The sequence below is a fragment of the Chinchilla lanigera genome, unplaced genomic scaffold (genome assembly GCF_000276665.1).
Source record: "Chinchilla lanigera isolate Chin_1 unplaced genomic scaffold, ChiLan1.0 scaffold00068, whole genome shotgun sequence".
NCBI classification, from domain to species: Eukaryota; Metazoa; Chordata; class Mammalia; order Rodentia; family Chinchillidae; genus Chinchilla; species Chinchilla lanigera.
Window position 1 is genome coordinate 7,388,949 of NW_004955469.1, and position 17,915 is coordinate 7,406,863.

Below are 17,915 nucleotides of genomic sequence, written 5' to 3' on the forward strand. Positions count from 1 at the left end.
GGGAGGAAGGCGGGCCCTGAGAAGTGCTGAGTTCTGATTGGCTGCTCTCAGTTTGGCTTTCTCTTCGCGTTCCCCGCGGGTGTGGGGTGGGGATGCCCCGCCCCGTACCTGAGCGAGACTGGGACGCAGGAGGAGGTAAGGACCTGGCTCACCTGACTGACACAGGGAAAAAAGTACAAAACATCTGTGGCACATCCCCTGGGCACAAAGACAATCCTAATTTAAGAGTTTTAAAAATACAGTTATGTATATAAGTTTGCCACTTTTCAGACATTCGTAAGATACCTCGTAAATTCACACACCAGGAGGAAATTTTTGGTGGGACCAGTTTAGGCTAAATCGACCTTTTCCCTAGGAGGCGGCTGAGGCTGAGGGTCCCCAGGCCGGCTCTCCGATCTCGCGCGCTCCGCCCAGGGTCCGCCCCGCGCGGCTACCCCGTCCCCCGCGGTCGGCGGCCGGCCCGCCGGGGCTCGCGGGCAGCGGGGGCTCAGGGCGCACGCGCGAGACTTGCCCCACCCTGCGGCCGGGAAGCGGCCGGCGGCGGAGAGCAGCGCCCCGAGGAAGCTTGCGGTGAGGCCGCCCCAGGGCCCGGGTCGCAGAGGCCTGGGTGGAGTGGCGAGGGGCTCCCGGGTGAGGACCGCGGAGGGGAGAAGAGGCTGGATCGGGGTGCCCTGCGCGGCCGGAGTGGCCGCTCGCCGGTGCCCGGTGGTGCGGAGAGCGCAGCAGCCGGCCACGTGCAGGACTGAGCGCGACGGGACCGAAGCCTTTGTCGCTGGGGAAGGTGGCCGAGGAAGGGTTGGCAAACCAGCGAGAACCCGACGAGGGCGACAGCGCCAGGCGTGGGCTCCGGGGCGCAGGCTGGGGGCAGGGGCGCGCAGGCCGGGCCGGCTGCTCGCAGAGTAAGGAGGCCCGGCGGCGAGGCACGGCCTCGGAGGCTCGAGCGGCCCCGATTCCCACCGAGGAATTTCTTGTCAAGGGTAATTGCGCGTGTTCTCCGCTCACCTACAAAGTTGCCAGCTACTGTTCCACAAGGGCAGAGACCCAGAACGCCTCAGAGCTCGGACACTGCCCTCCTCCCAGGCCTTCCTGACTCTGCTCCTCCCCAGAGGAGTTTCCCGCCCTCTGGCGTTACCCTCTTGCTTATCATCAGTCGATGCACACGATGAAAGTTCCCAAGGGTTTGTCGCGTCCTTTGCTGCTTTCTCAAGGCCTATAATGTGCCTGGCATAGTAGGTGCTCAAGAAATATTTGGCCTTAGCCAGGCAGGGTGACACTTGCCTGTAATCCCAGCACTTGGGAGGCTGAGGCAGGAGGATTGCCATGAGTTGAGTTGGAGGCCAGCCTGGGTTATATAGTGGGTTCAAAGCCAGCCTGAACTGCCCTTTCTCAAACCCCTTGCCCCCGCCCCCAATTTGTTAGCCTGTAATCTCAGCGCTCTGGGAGGCTGAGGCAGTAGGACTCAGAGTTTACACCCAGCCTGGGCAATTTAGGGACTTAGCAAAACCATGTTAAAAAGAACAAAAAATTTTTTAAAGGCTGGGAATGTAGCTCAGTGTAAACACCCTGGGTTCAATTCCCAGTACTGCATAAATAATAAATGAGTACTAAAAGAACTATTTGTTAAGCAGATGAGGGTAGCAGATGTTTCTTGAACTGTAGAGAAGGATCCCTCGGCACACAGCCCAGGATACCTGGTGAAGAGAGGGCCCCTTTGGCCTGTGAAAAGTTTGGGACAAGACCTCCAGGTTTCAGAGGTTTGGAAAAAGCCACCCCACTCACGGAAGAGTATCAAGCTGTTGGCACCAGGCGGCCCAGGGAAACCCTGCACCTTTGCCTAGGAGCCAGGAAGGGTCTGGCCCTATGGCTCTGTGACCTTGGCCTATGGTGTCTGTCAGGCTGCTGGGAGAGGGAGTGGGACAGTTACTGCTCATTCGCTCTGTCTGGAGCTGCTCCAGGTGCGTGGCCTGCTTTTATACAGTCCTAGTTTGGAACTGTCTTTATTTGATAGGTGCAGAGAGTAAGTCTGGGACCTGTCTGAGAGCACAGTCTTTGTTGTTGTAGAACTGGGATTGCAACTGGGGCCTTTGTACAGAGGTACAAGCCCAGCCTTTTTATTTTTTTAAATTTTGAGACAGGAAAAAAAAAATTTTTTTGAGACATAGAGGGTCTCACAAAGTCACTAAGTGGCCCAGGCTGGGCTGGAACTTTTGGTCCTCCTGCCTTGAAAGGCGCAGCACCAGGAATCAAATGCAGATTTGTCTCCCCCAGAGCCTGTGTTTTTACCCCCTGCACCCCAAGGCCAGCCAGAAGGCAGGGCCCCTGGGCGGGGAGCCCAGGGAAGGCTTCCCCAGGAGCAGGCCCCAGCCAGGCCTCGGGCTGAGCCGGGAAGAGGGCGTGGCGAAGGCCGGGGCAAAAACCACCCAAAGGGGAGTCTCAGCAAGGGCCTTGCCCGGTGCAGGTTCACAGGAAGGCGGGGGTAGACTGGGGAGACTGTGGGGAAACCCAGGGTGACTAAGGCGCCCAGCAAGACCAAATGACTTGGGGACCAGCTGGAACACGAGACACATGCAGATAACCCCAGGAGACAGTGTGCTGGACGGCGGGACGAGAGGTACTGGGAAAGCTGCGGCAGACCTCCCGCCCCAGGCTTGCAGCCCATCTGCACCCTGACTTTCTAGGCAGCTGGGTACATGGAGAGGCCCTGGGTCCCTCACTTAGGTGCTGCCTGACCCTCCTTTCTCAGCCTTTCCAAGTCTCTGCTACAGGTGATCAGCATCCTTTGGCATCCTCCTAAACCACACATCCATTAACTGTGCTAAAAAGTGGCTTTGAGCTGGGCATGGTGGTGCACACCTGTAATCCCAGCAGTTGGGAGGCTAAGGCAGGGGGATTTTTGCGAGTTCAAGGCCATAGTGAAACCCTGTCTCAAAAAAGAAAAAAGGCGGCTTCTACCCTGTTGGTTAGGAAGTTTTCCAGTCATTAGCTTTTAAGACCAACTTTTGTTTCCAGCTCCGGGCCCAGGTTGTGCCCATTCAGCCTTGGCAGTGCTCAGACCTCTGCTCGCTCTTCTACAGGTATTTGTTTTTCATTTACAGTGCTGGAGATTGAGCTCAGGGTCTTCACACTAAGCTACACCCATAGCCCTTTCTTATTTTTTTGACTTGGCTGTGCTCAAACTTTTTTTTTTTTTTTTTTTTTTTTGAGACAGGGTCTCGCTATGCAGTTCAAGCTGGCCTTGAGCTCACTTTGTAGCCCAGGCTGTCCTCGAACTCGCAACTATCCTCCTACCTCAGCCTCCTGAGTACTGAGATTACAGGCGTGCCCCACCACACCTGGCTGGGCTCAAACTTTTGATCTTCCTGCCTCAGCCTCCCAGACGCTGAAATGGGGGGTGCACCACCACTCCTTCCCTGCTCCAAGATGTGGGCATGCCTGGGAAGGCTTTTAGCTCACGGGATGGTCACTGTGTCCTGGGGACTGTCCCCTTCCCCTCAGGGAGGGCCCTAAAGCAGGAGCTGGATCTGCAGGAGTGCAGGGATGGCAGGTGGCTCATTGCATGACAGCCTGCAGCTCTGAAGCTTCAGCTTTGGGCTGGGTGGGCAGACAGGGCTCCCTTTAGGGAATGCAGGTGATGGTAGGTTTTAAGTAGTAAAACTGTTAAAAAAAAAAAAGTAGTGTAGCAGTCTTGGAGGCTGAGAGGAGGATTGTAAGTCTGAGCCTAACCTGGGCGACCTATGATTTAGTGAGACCCTGTCTCAAAATTTTAAAAAGGGATAGCACTTGGGAGCTGAGGCAGGAGGACTGCTGTGAGTTTGAGACCAGCCTGAACTAGATAATGAGACCCTGTCTCAAAAAACCAAAAACAAAGTAAAATAAAATAATAAAAGGGGATAGTCCATGCAGTGGACTGGGGATGTAGTTCAGTTAGAGGCCCTAGGTGCAATCCCCAGTAATGGAAGAAAGAAAAGTGTTACTATTGTTAACTTCTTTCAGACACTACCTTAGCATTTCCTGAGTGTTAATTGGCAGAAACCGAATCTACATTGTATTTGCATTTATTTAGTAAGTCATTGTGTCCTCAGGCACTCATGTCAGTCACCATAGTGTTCCATGTTTCATGTTTCAAGGAGGCCGAAGAATCTGCTGCCACGAGAGTGGTCCAGGAGGCAGAGGAGGCTGTTAAGAAGCTCCGGGGTCCAGCGGGGTTCCTCAGGGCCGTGTTCAGTGAATGAGGGACCTAAGGCAGAGATGCTTCAAGGAGACAACAGGCTGGGGCCAGGATGTCACCTCATGACTGTGACTACACAGGCTTCCTCAGTTGCTTGTTTTTCCCACAACCACCTCTGTTCTCCTGCTTCCCCGAGACCACCCCAACAGTCCTCAGCAGGCCTCCTGTGTGCAGTAACTATGCAGATTCAGAGAGCAAACTGGTGACTGCCTGTCGGACTTTCCCTGCTGGAGTTCCCCTGCCTTCGTGATGATGGCAGAATGGCACAGTGACACAGGCGCAGCTGACTGGGAGGAGGGACGGCTCTGACTCAGCAGCAGATCTCCCCGGGCTCCGCGTGGAAGTGGCCCAGTGAAAGGGGGTGCGATGTGGATGTTTCCATAAGAGTCTGAGCCTGGGCTCCCCGCAAGTTCGGTCGTCTCAGCACAGTTCCCTGAGTCAGGGGAGGCCACCTGAGCTGCATCCTGGGGAGGATTCCCCTGGCAGTGCCTCGGAAGATGAAAGATGCCCAAGGAACAAGGATAGTCCCGGCCCCGAGCAGCGGTCCTGGGATACATGGCCTTGGCCAACAAGAGAGCTGGGGCATCTGAGATTAGTTGCCACAGGTGGAGTGCGAGAGCAGCAGAGTCAGCCAGCCTCACTTTCCCAGAAAAACTGTGAGTCTGAATTTTGCTGCGAAATCTTTGCTATCTCACCATTTGCAACCCATTAAATTAAAAAACTCAGGGCCAGACAAAATAAGACTTTGTACACCACCCTCTGTTCTACCTCCACCGTGACCCTGAACAGTAAGCAGCACCCATTTCTTAGTCAGACAGGTTGCCACCCGGCCTGGGCTCTCAAAGTGCTCCTTCCTGTGAAGTGAGGCAGGACACGAAGTGCCAGTGTCAGCGTGGGGTCACCAGCGAAGCCCCACCCCACAAGTTTCAGCATCACATCTCAGCTCTGCTGCCCACTCCCTTGGGCTGACACCAATCCTGGCCTGGTGCCTGCGGTGGCCGGGACAAGGGGCAGCTGGCAGCAGGTGAAGAGATGCCTTGCACTGGGCTGCCCAGGCCTTGCCATTGCAGGCACAGGCCAGGCTTGGCCACCATAAAGGCAGGCTCTCGCTTTGTCCCCTGCTCTGGGGATGCGGTAGAACCCTGTCCTTCTCCCCTAGAGAAGCAGTCAGCTGTGTTCCAGTGGCTTTCTGTCCTTGTAATTTAAAAGTACATCTGCGAAGAGTATGTATTTGCTTTGTATGTGTTGCAGCTGAGCTGACTGTGTTTTGACACACTAGTTCAAAATAAGGTTGACCCTTTGGAGAACTTGGTAACACAGTTGACTCAGCTTCAGCTCGAGGGGCTCCACTGGAAACAGCTGGGCGCACTCACATCACCACGCCTCCCGCCTGAATGGGACCTCGGGCCTGGCCGAGGAAGCTTTGGGGAGAACAGTGCTGCTTTAGACGCAAGAGCCAGAGAAGCAAAGTGCTAGCCCAGGAGGAAGGTTTTGCTTCAAAAATAGTTCCTTTGCTTAGCTTTTTAAATTTTTTTTGAAAATGAAGACACTAAAGGAACCAGGCATACATAAGACCATGCAAGAGGAAGAAACAGTTAAAAGAACTCACTGGAACTCTGAGAACAGCCTCAGACTGGCTGTGTATGAGAAAGTGAGGGGCTGAGTTTGTGTACTAGTACAGCACAGTTGTAGCTGTTTCATATTTTGCACCATTTCAGGGCCAGACGTGGTAGTGCAGGACTGTAACCCCAGCACTCCAGAGGCTGAGGCAGAAGGATCCGAGGCCAGCTTGGACTATACAATTGTAGTTCAAAGCCAGCCTGGACTACATAGTGAGACCCCATCTCAAAACAACAACAAAAATTTGCTACCATTCTCCTTACAACTGGGCTCCTGGTCCCTGGGCACTTTTCAGTGCCTCTCGTTTGGTAACTGGCAGGCCTCACTTTGTATAGTTGGTTTTACACCCGCACCCTGCTGCCTTCCACTTCAGGCTGCAGCCTCTGGAGGGCAACGCCAGCACTGCACACAGCTGGTCCCCAGGACCTCACGCTCCAGGTGTGGACAGCAAGTCAAGAACCCCTTTCATTTTAACGAAGTTGTGCCTGTTCAGCACTGTTTCGGGGGACTTAAAAGCCGCCGAGGGAGAAGGGAGATCCCCCCTGTATGCCAGATTAGTTCAGGTCAGTCCCTGGACAGCACACCTCTGGGAAGATGAATGTCATCTGTGAGGGGCCAGGTGATAGGACTCTCACCGTCGGGCGGTGGGAAAGTCCTGGTAACTAGTTAGAAGCAGCACCATGACTGAGGATGCCTTGTGGAGTGGTGAGGCCGACTGGGCTGAACGCATATTTGGCCCGTGCCATCCCCATGCCATCTTCATACTTGCAAGCTCCATGACTCTCTGACCCACCCCACCCTCAAGTAGCAGCGGGAATATCAAAGCCTCATTGTGGAGCTAATGATTACATTTCTGTTGACCCTCTCACAGATCTGGGTGGGGTGCAGGCAAGTATCTTTAGTTTCAGGCCTTGGTCAAAGCTAAATGTGACAGGTGGAATGGGTGGCCCCCCAGCAGGTTAAGGGGCTATCTAACCCTATGAAGCTAAGGTGCAGGATGAGGGCCTCAGAGTTAATACTGGTCCATGTGAGTGAGGCTTCTCTGAGGCAGAGTGGCTTAGTAAAGGACCACTGGCTTAACAAAAGCGGAAATCCCTGTCTCCTCTTTTTCTGCTAATGGGAGTTAATGTATGGAAAGGACTAAGGGGAGTGCCAGGCTCAGAAATCCTACTCACTAATATGTTAACCACTGAGTCATGCTCTGGTTTGAATACAGTTTGCCTCATGTTAAAATGTGGTCTCCAGAGTAACAGCATGGAGAGGTGTTGGGAACATTAACAGGTGATTAGACTGCTAAGAGGGATTAATGCAGTTCTCGTGGGACTGGGTTAGTTACAGCAAGAACAGGCTGTTACACAGCAAGGCTGCCCCTTTCTTTTGCTCCTTCATCCACCTCTTTGCTTTTCTGCTTTCCGCCATGTTATGACACAGTGTGAGGCCTATATAGAGCTGCCTGATCTTGGACTTTAGCCTTTGGAACCACAGTTTAATAAAATTTCCTTTATAAATTTCCCAGTTTAGGTATTCTATTAGAGGAACAGAAAATTCACTAAGACAAGGCAGTTTCTCACAGTGCTTAGGAGATGCCTCTGGAGACAGCTTGTCTGGATTCACCGCATTGTCTCCAAATCCCTGGGCACTTTCTCATTTCATTTACCTCATCTGGCCAGAGATGATGGGTCACAGGGGTAATCTGGCCACAGGTTTAATGGTGCAGTTGTAGAGACTCAGGGTAGACCAGTACCTGTGTTTGTAAGAGCCACATGGACCCACTAAGGCTATTTTTACCCCCTTCGCTGCTTGCGGGGTTTAGTTTCATGGAGCTCATGTCTGGAGGGGGAAGCAGTCATCCATTGTGGCAGGCAGAGGTTGGGCCCACAGTGACTGGAAGCATAGAAGGGTCTGTTTGGAGGCAGAGGTCATGGGAAGCAGGGTCACGTCAGAGTCAAGCAGACAAGAGGAGGCTGAGACTTTCTGACTGCAACACCTCAAGCAAGGCACTTGACCTCTCTGAGCCATGCCCCTCTGAGAACTGATAAACCTACACTGCAGATCTGTGGAGCAGATGACAGGAGATAAGATCACATATGCAAGCACGCCTGGCATGCACAGGCACTTGGCATGTGCTTGGCTCCCTGTTCTTCACAGCAAAGGCCCCAAAGAAACCCACCAGCCAGTGACTGCATTGAGCCCAGTGCACACACACTGGCAGAGCTGCCTCAGCTGACCATGTATGGGATTCTCTTACAGCTTTTCTAGTGTTTTCTTTTTTTTTTTTTTTTGGTACTGGGAATCGAACTCATGACCTTGCACTTGCCAGGCAGGCATTGTGCTGCTGAGCTATATCCCCAGCCCTCTAGTGTTTTCCTTTATTGCTCCCTCCTAGATTATTTTTTCTGCTTTGGTGCTAGAGATCCAACCCAGTGGCTGGGAAAATGCTCTACCACTGAGCTACACCCCTGGGCCCTCATGGATGTTTAAGCAGCTCTGTGCTCTGACTCCCCCAGGTAATTCCATTTTCTTTGTCTTTCCACAGCACCTGGACAGTGTTCTCCTGGCATGCAGGTTTGGCACTGTCATAATTTCTGAGCCTCCAAGTTCCCCTGAGTCCAGCAGTTCCTGCCCAGGGTGTGCCCCGGTGTGCTGAGTGGGGAGGCCTTTGCTGAGGGGAGCTGTGTGCACAACACAGCTAGAGTGACCTTGTCCTGGGAGCTGTCTCCCCTCAACAGGACACGAAGTGGAATAAAGACCTAAACTGCATCATAAAATGGGGCCAGGAAAAGACAGGCGAGGAGCTGAGTGGGAGCCATAGGCAGGTCAGGGTAGGGGCCTCGGTAAACAGAAATGTTAAACAAGGGCTCCTCCCTGCACCACTCTAAACCTCATAGTGTGCAAAGTTTGGCTCCAGAGACCTCCCAGTGACCCCAATCTAATTCTCTCAACTGTCCCGCAATGGCTGAGGCAGGAAGATAAGCGGCCTCCTTGAACCAGCACCTTCGAAATCCCATCAGCCCCTCTGTGGGTACAGCTGAGCCCTGAGCAGGCTGGGTGAGGGTGGGGTGTGCACAGGAGGGAGGGGTGGAGCAGATAAGAGCCTTTGGGCCAAGGCCTGCACACCTGGGATTCTAGGAAGGTGGTGCAGCCAGGTCTCCAGGCTCAGATGACCTGGGCTCCAGTGGAAACCAACTGGAATTATAATTAGGATAAAATCCAGAGCTAAAGAAGCAACAGGACAAAGAAACTAATCACCAGGGTGCAGAAGGAGGGCCCCATCTCAGTGCTGCCTCCTGGCCAGCCTGTCCCCTCTTGTCTGCCTTTCCCTGGTCTCACCTGCAGTCCGCAGTCTCCAGCACCCAAGTGTGTAACATTCCCTCCCGCTGTCAGCTCCACTTCTCCTCATAGTCCTTTTGTCCGCTTTCCTTCCTGTCCCTTGGTTCTTCAGCTCACAGTCCCCCGTTACCCTGCTGTTCTCTGCATTCCCCTTGCCTTTGTTCCCCACCTCTAAGCAGGCTGGGAGTGGTGAACCCAGGATGGTTGCCTAGCAATGAGGAAAGTAGGACAAACACCCACCAGCAGCCAGGGAGAAAGAGAGGGACCCAGGGAGGAGGAACTGGGGTCCCACTGGCTCCCTCACTACCAACATGAGCTGGGCTCCTGTCCTGGGAAAAGTTCCAGAGCTTTGTCACCCAGCCCTGACTCAGGCCATTCTTCTCAGCAGCCCCACAGGCATTTCCCTTTTCCAAATGACCAGCCCATCCTGAGCCCCCAACAAGGCCAGGGCTGAGGAGGGGGCGCCTCATCAGGCATAGCTCTTCACTGCTTGTGAGCCAGGAAGTGAGACCTGGGACTCATCATACCCAGAGGAGGAGGAGGAGCCAGCCCTGCTCTGTGGGGGTGGCAGGGGGAGAGGGAAGTACACGGAATGGGCCTGTGACCACTAGGCCTGGGATTTAGGGAGCTGCAGGGAGGTCTAGAGGCTTTAGACCCAGGACTCAGACTGGATTCTTTTCTCTTAGGCAATGGATACTTGGTATGCAGGGATGGCTCTTCTGGTGGGGAGGGAAAGAGACTCAGGGCTTGGAACCAAGTCATGGCAATGGAGACAGTGTGGCTCAAGACCTGGGACCAGAAGGAAAAGTCCATGTGTACAGACGGCCTTTGGGCCTGGTGGGCTGGATGCTCCATCCAGTGCAAGGGTCAGGTGCTGAGTCTAATGCCTTTGTCCTTCTCAGGGAAACCATAGCATCTGTGGCTGAAACATCCAAGGCAGAGGCCCCAAGGTGGGATGTACTGCCTTCTGCCATCCCCCTACAGGCCCAAGAACTCTGATGAGTACAGCATGGCTGGAGGGCGACATCTGGCAGTGTTCTCTGTAACCTGGTTGACCTCCTTTGCTGGGCTTCAGTAGATTCAGGCAATAGTTGATTATGAAAGATAAGCAGAGACCAAAGCCCCAGAGAGTTGTGACCAGGCCCTTTCCTTTCCCTGAAGTGGCCTCATTTTGCACCATCTGGAGTCCAAGGTCAGTCCAGCTTTGCAAAGCCCATCGCTCACATGCAGACACAAAATTCAGACCAGGCTGCAATCTTAACTCGGGTTGATGTCTAGCACATACTTAAATGTTCATTCAGAATCCTTAACATGATAGCTACACCTCTCCCATTCTCCTTAGAAATGCCAGAATGCTGGCTTCTTCAAAGGCTCTCCATGGCTCTGTCAAGCTGGGGCTTCCAACAGCCTCTCCGGTTCTCAGAATGAAAGCACTCAATACCCATCCAAGGCGTCACAGAACTGGTAATTAATAGTGCCTTCTGGAGTTGGTAAACGTATTTGGTATCCATTTCTTTTGTGCTATGGCGCCATTCCAGCTGCCCCCCTTAGAGTAGGAGGCAGAGGGGAGATGGTATCCATGCACTCCCTGCTTGCAGACCCTCTTTGCAAGGAGACTCTAAGCCCACCACTCCCTAAGACCTGCCTTCGCAGGCTGGGCACAGTGTGCAAGGAAGGACTCAGAATCTCGACCTACTATGCAGAATCAGGTGGGCCTGCAGCAGAGAGCTGTTTTCCCTCCCTCCCTCTCAGAATTATGCCTTTGGGAGATGGAGTCTGAATAATGTTTAGTATGGAAGATGGTATCTGCATTTGGGGGAAGCATGTTGAACAAAAGATCCAATGAGGTTAAGGTGCCCCCTGTGAAGCCCCCTTCCTGTTACCCTCCCTTGAGGTAGACCATTACTGTCCTCTACCACTGAGACTGCAGACTGATTAAGTGCCTCACCCAGTGACTGGAAACCTCTGCTACTGGTCTATATAACTCAAGGGCCTGGCCTTCATTGTGTTCCCTCATCTTCATGTCTGAGGTCTCTGTACACTGATTAGCGACCAAGATGAAACCCAGTGCAGTAGCCATCAGGCCCAGCACACATTCCCTGAGCTCACGGCCAAGGGGAGTGTCACCCCCGCTCCCCTTTTTCCTTCTCTGGAAGAGAACTGATTCTGGCCTTTTTCTGCCTGGCTGGCGATGCCTTCCTACACAGATTTCCCCTCTTACAGAGGTGTAGTACAGTGGGTCACCCAGTGTCTTCAGACCATGAGCACCTGGGAGCTTGCTAGAACTACAAATTCTCTGGCTCCAGCCCAGAGCTACTAACTCAGAAATGCTGGAGGTGTGACCAAGCTACCTGTATTTTAACAAGCCCTCCAAGGGACTCTGATGCATGCTCAAGTTTGAGAACAGCTGGGATAGTATGTTACCTAAGAGCCCCAAGTAGGAAGCCACATTTAGTTTCTGATCCATACACAGCGAACAGGTCCAGGGGTACGTGCTTTGCAGCTATAGAGCATCTTCCCAAGGGTGGCATGCCACCGACCTCCCACACTCCAGCTGTAACCAAGCATATGACCCCCAAGCCTAGACTTGAAATCCACCAGTGGCTCTTCCTAAGCTCTTCTCTTCTAGGAGGTGCAGCAGAAATTCAGATGGCTCTAGGCATTGTCATGGCAACTGGGCCTTTCGGAGTCTGTGGGGCACCAGGAGCAGGGAGGAAGCAGTGTAGAAGTCTGCCAGTGGATGAAGCACAACCAGATGAGGTGGCTGTGAAAACAGATGGAAGCTCAGGATGGCTGTTACTGATGCATCTGGATCCTCTCCAGGGGTCTTCAGAGCCATAAACCAGCAACAACCCAGTCGTCCAGGACAGCAGGATTTCCCCAGGGGCTTGGGGATGCAGACAATGCATACTTCCCAAAAGATTTTCTACCTAGGTTAAACCGGGGCCCTAAATAGCCACAGCGGTTAAGAAGAAGGTGCATGCGATAGTATGACCACCTGTTTCAGGTCAGGACTCAGGAAAGGGACTCAAGTTTCAAACTTTTGATTGGATCTTGCTCTGAAAGCAGATCTCAAGTCATCAGGCCCCCTGGAGTAATATGTGACAGTGGCTATGTTAGCTCTAAAAGAAATAAATGGTCAACAAGAATTTATACACCAAAGGCATGTACCATGTCCTGAATGCTGGCATCAGTCACCCCTGTGGCCCTCTCCATTCCTCCATTGATACCCTCCAGGTGCTGGTCAGCGTCAGTGGCCTCTCTTCTGGGGGACACATTTCACCCCAGAGACAGGCAGAGAGCAAGGGAGCATGCTAGACCGTCACTGGCCCTGCAGCCAGGGGAGCCCCCACATGCACAGTGGCCACTCAGGGCCCAGGGGATATTGCCTGTGTGCCATGCACACCTAGCTGCTCCAAGCACTTGGCTGCTTTGGAAACCAAAGAGCTGTTGGTGCTTTTTGTTCTGGAAGAAGGAAGTAGCTTATGTGAGAATAAGAGACAATTCTGCCTTGTTCTCAAGGAAAGGTTACAAAGTGTGAGGAGTCAGAATGTGTGTGTGGGGGGGAAGCAGTCACCCAACAGTGTCATCTAAGACGCATGCGCTACCTAACCTCACCTAAGTCCCCCAGGTGGGCACTGAGAGCCCCCAGAACTTTCCAGATGGTGGTTGTGCTTACCCTTGTACTCCCTGGCACTCCAGCCAAGCTATGATCTCTCTTCCCATGCGCGTGGGATCCTTTCCCACAGCTTCTTTAGTTTGCCCAAGCCCCCGCTGGCTCTCCAGGTACTCAGCTCCTCCTCTCTGCCTGTGGACGAGGCCGGGCGTTTACCAGAGGCTCCTTGGAACTGCCCTTCCCACAGCAGAACAGAGGTTGGCTGTTGTGAACATCTTTTCTTGCCCTCACAGAGCTGCAGCAACCCAGATCCACCTTCTCACTCAGGTCCTAGGACTCAGGTATTCCACAACTGCAGCCTTGACCTCCCTCAGATATGGGGTAACCAAGAAGGGACAGGCTGACAAGGCTGTAACATCCGCCTTCTGTGCTGCCCTGTCTGCTCCTTTTCCAGGGCACCAGGGACTCTTTATCTCTGCGAGGCCCCATGTGGAGCTCAGTGGCCCTGCACACCTCAGAGGGGAAGGTCTGCAGCGGTGCGTGGAGGGTGTGGGAGAGCCAGCGGCAGGGCTTCTCACTTCATTCCTGTCGCTGCCCTTTATAAATATTTATAGCAGCTCTTCGACTAAAAACAACATCCCGGAGCCCAGGGAACAGAAAAAAATAAATGAAAATCTCACGGGGATTTGGACTTGATCATGTGTGCCCCAGTCGCAGGAACCCCAAGGACCCAGGCTGCTACAGAGCAGCACTCAGGGGAGCCCCCTAGTGCCCCGCCCCTCCTCCCAGCACAGCCGGAAGCTTCACCAGTTGAGGGAAAGGAAGGAGGCTATTTTTAGCATGGTGGCGGTGGAGAGGGTGTGAATGACTGTAGAAGTGAGGAGGCCTGCAGCTTTCTTTGCATAAACGGAAGAAGACCTGTTGGTTTTTAAAGGTCAAAGGTAAGGAGGAAACATGTGTCCCTGAGCTAGGCAGCGTGCCACGCTCTGGCCAGACGCCAGGAGACCCACCCGTCAGGTCACAGACACACAGGGTTTAGCGCTTTTTCTTTTCTTTCAACCTGGTTAAATTCCTGATTTGGAGATGAAACCATGCCCCGAGGGGAGTAACGAAGATGCTAGGACATGCAGGGGGAGGCAGGGGAAGACCCCACCACGGCTCCCTTCCAGGCAGTCCCTCCCGCTCACTGGCTCCCTGGCTCCCTGGCAGTGGAGTGAGGTCTAGCAGCCTGCAAGCCAGTCCAGGTGTGCAGCTGAGAGATGACTGGGAATGTGCCTCTGGGGGAAGACGCCGCCTTCATCGTGTTGGTGCCAGCTTGCTCCACATCCTCTGTGCCTGTACAAGACAGCTCAGCGTTAGTCACGGCAGTGCCCTGGGCTCCAGGCACTGCTGACAGCTGCTGTGAGCCTCCATCTGCGATCTGGATCTACAAGGAGGGGCTGCTGGAGACTCAGCCTTCTCTAGGGTGGCTTGAGGGGCGGGCCATCTCCCTTCTGATGGGCCTGGGGTCTTCTGCAGTCATGGCTTATGTCACAGATCAGGAAGTATTTCCACAGAAAAGCCAACTGGGTTTGCAATGCCAGGCTTGGAATGTGGTGAGAACTGTGGCACAGCTAGGCAAAGAGGCTGCAAAAGTGCCCAAAAACACCAGGAGGAAAGGAGGAAGCCCCAGCAGAGACCAGGCCTGCAGCGCTCAGAGCCCAGACTTCACAAGCTGCTTTTCATCTCACTCTGCTGTTGGTTTCTCCCAACTCCTGATGTGGGTCAAAGAGAGCGGGAGTCAGAAGCAGATGGCCAGCTGTGTGCCCAGAGGAGATGGGCCACATGGTGCTAACACCTCCCCCGTCAGTCCCTCTGCCCTGGGGAGGGGCTCTGGCAGCCTTTTGTGGCAGTCTCTGTGGGCCTGTGCGTGCTCTGCCAGGGTAGGGAGAAGGTGTGCCCCATGCCCCTAAGGCTCATGAGAACACCTGCTGTTTGGGCACTGCCCATGAAGCATGAGCTTTCTGACCAAGTGTGCAGGCAGAGACTGCTGGGGGGCACAGCAGTCAGAGGGAAGGGCTGAAATGGTTGGAAAGGGCCTGAGGCAATTCTGGCAGTTGGGGGTTGGGGAGCTACTTGGAAAGGACTATTGGGCTATGGCCCTGGCTTTTCTGTCCTGAAAATGCCTTTTAAAAATAAGGGTGGTGGCTTGGGGCTGTAGCTCTGTGGTACAAGCACCTGCCTGGCAAGCGCAACGTCCTGAGTTCAATTCTTGATACCAAAAAAAAAAAAAAATTTAGAAAATAAGTAAATTATTTTGCTGGCTGTGGCAGGAGGATCATCGGGAGTTTGGGACCAGCCTGGGCTACAAAGTGAGCTCAAGGCCAGCCTGAACCACAGAGGAAGACCCTGTCTCAAAAAGACAAAAAAACGGTGGGGGACATGGTGGCACATGCCTGTAATCCTAGCACTCAGGAGGCGGAGGCAGGAGGGCTACTGCGAGTTCAAGGCCAGGCAGAACTACACAGTGACACCCTGTCTTACAAAAAAGGGTTGGGGGAGGACAGAAATGATCTAAAAAGGAAAAGCAGTCTCCAGACTACTTGAGAGGCCTTTGCCCCAGAACAGGTTGGCTGTCCCTTACTTTCTTGTTTTTTGAGACAGGGTCTTGCTCTATGGTTCAGGCTGGACTTAACTATGTAACCCAGGCTGGCCTCAAACATGAGTGATCCTCCTGCCTCAGCCTCCTGAGTACTGAGATTATAGGCTGTCCCTCACTTCTGTCCCTTACTTTATTCTTTTGGTTTTTTGAGACAGGGTTTCATTTTGTAGTTCAGGCTCGCCCTGACCTCTATGTAATCCAGGCTGGCCTCAAACTCATTATGATTCTCCTGCCTCGGCTTCCCGAATGATGTACCACCACCCCCAGTTTGTCCCCTCCTTTTAGACAGTAAATCCAGAAGCTGTACTGTTTTAGAGCAGAGTGAGTTGAGGTCTTGAGATAGAAAAGAAAGAACATTCCTCAAGGCAGTATTTGCCTATGGGGACAGCCGTTTTGTGGGGAAGGGAGAAGGTGCAGCTCAGCTGGGCCCATGGGAAGCTGGTCTGTCTGCTTTGTAGTCAGCATGATCTCACATGGCTCCAGTATGTATGTGTCTGTGGGTCCAGGCCACAGTGGTTGACAGCTCAGAGTGACAGGATCCCACGGGCATTTTGGCTGTGGTGTGGTCAGTAGCTGTGAGAAACAGGAGCACCAGAAGAAGAGGTGGCACAGAAAGGTGGCTGCTCTCCGCTAGCCTTCTATTACCTGCTTGGCCAGCCTGCGGCAGCCAGTGTGTCAGTGACCAGGATGGGCTGCGGGCCATGAATGTGCTGCTCATGCAAGGCCACAGCCTACAGCAAGGTGGAGCAGGCTCACTGGCAGGACGGGGGGCAGGCAAAGATACAGGTGGGCTTTTTCAGGAAAATCCTAATTGTAGCTCGGCCTGGTAGGACTGCTGTGGGTTAGACCTCTCACCCAAGAGATGGGCAAATGAAGATACTAAACAAGAAGGACAGGGGCTGTGGGACGGCAGAGGCCATACCCTGTACTTACCTGAGTTCCTGTGTGCTGGGGCTCATCTGTTAACCTGTGGCAGCAGGGGCAGAAATGACACTGAGGTCACAGGCAGGCTCTTCTCACTCCCTGGGTCTTCTGCAGGGGCTTTCCAGGACCCCCGCCCCAGCCCAGGGGTTTCTGGACTCCCTCTCTCCTTTGACGACTTTCCCTGACCAGTTATGATTTTTTACAACCAGCAACTGCACCTAACGTAAGGCATCAATGAGACAAACCTTTTGTAGAAGACAATAAATATGGAAACAAAGCTACCTTAAAAGGGGCTGGGGGAGTAGTACGTACATCTGGTTCTGAAAGCAAGCTGTCTGACTGGGTAGGGCTTTCCTCCTGCGTACTCCTGCTCACGCTGGGAGGGCAAACAGGGCCTGGGCCTCAGAGCTTGTACCTGTCCTCCAAGGGCCACTGCTGTCCAGACCCTGTGGACAATGTGCCAGGGCTCCCTCAGTGTGCAAACTGGACTGATGGCTCCCAACCCCAGGAAGGCAGTTCTGGGAGGCAGGAGCATAAAACAGCTCTGGGGTAGCTGAGGCAGTATGGGGGAAGGAACCTAGTTTGTGCCTCCGCTGTGTAGTCTCGATACACTTGGGGTGGAGGTGGCAGGGGAATGCACAGTAGGAAGAGTACCCAGTGGGTCAGAGCACTCTCTAGAGTAGAACCAGACAGAGCCAGGGTGGAAGAGGCAGAGGCATGAGCTAGGAGTGAATACAGATCTGGCTCTCACGGCTTTTGTATCAAGCAGACTGTGTGCGGACAGGTGCTCATCAAGTTGTGCTTATATTATGTCAGCACAATTCAACCCACAGAAAGCAAACATTCTCCCCTTCTCTGCTCTTTATGGTTGGTAGTTACTGATCTCAGGTGACCCAGGTGACTGCAATTAGTGCTTTGTCAGTCCACAGTAAACTCAGGTCTAGATGGTGGCAGAGAATCAAGAGGCTACCACATGCTCTTGTGGTGATATCCACATAAGGGCTACTTTATAGTTCCTAGGATCAATACAATGTTGAGATCTGACAATCAGACATTTAAAACAATCCTGCCCACCTCTCACCCCAATTCTAACACTCTTGCTCTCAGAGATGACACCTAAAAGCCACAGAAACAGAAGTTCAGGCATTCTCAGAAAGGTTTCACACATACAGGAACTCTGCTATGTACACTGAAAGAGAGATAACTAAGAGCAAGCAGCACAGAAAAAGAGAAGAGACACTGTCAGGGAAACTAAAGTCAAAGACTTTTAGAAAGCTCCTTGGCCAGGAGGTTTCTGCCAAGGGATGCCATTCCAGTTCTTTAGGGAGATGAGGCCTACATTCCAACTTGAGCCAGGACTCACAGCTGGTGTCTGCGGGCAGGGCAGGGCCTCACTAACTGCGGCAGGGCCCTTGGCTTCCTTTTGGGGACACGCAGGAAAGTGGAGGAGAGAGGCCTGAGAAAAGCTCCTCGAGTAGGGAGGGTATAGGGAAAGTGAGGCCAAGGCAGTAGTGGTAACATCTTCAGCTGAGAACACTCATGGGGTTTGGTTGCAA

At 53.2% G+C, this 17,915-nt stretch overlaps 1 protein-coding gene and 1 long non-coding RNA gene across 12 annotated transcripts in view; one reads left to right on the top strand and one right to left on the bottom strand.

Annotated features, from left to right (window-relative positions):
* The first annotated feature begins 523 nt into the window (after positions 1-523).
* On the top strand, positions 524-13,729 carry LOC106150248. Of its 2 annotated transcripts, none has more exons than XR_001236963.1 (3): positions 524-570; positions 3,010-3,074; positions 4,128-13,729. It is a non-coding gene; the product is annotated as an uncharacterized LOC106150248 (long non-coding RNA). The 2 variants fall into 2 exon arrangements; XR_001236962.1 differs by lacking the exon at positions 524-570 and adding an exon at positions 1,540-2,611.
* Positions 13,730-13,828: 99 nt separating this feature from the next.
* Dtnb (dystrobrevin, beta) overlaps positions 13,829-17,915 on the bottom strand; it is a 368,991-nt gene continuing 364,904 nt past the window's right edge. For all 10 annotated transcript variants that reach the window (XM_013522584.1, XM_013522593.1, XM_013522592.1 and 7 more), the window contains 2 exons: positions 16,369-16,402; positions 13,829-14,129 (listed from right to left, as the gene is read on the bottom strand). In XM_013522584.1, coding sequence (XP_013378038.1) covers positions 16,398-16,402 — 5 coding nt within the window. In that variant the 3' untranslated portion in view covers positions 13,829-14,129; positions 16,369-16,397. The remainder of the gene's footprint in view (positions 14,130-16,368; positions 16,403-17,915) is intronic.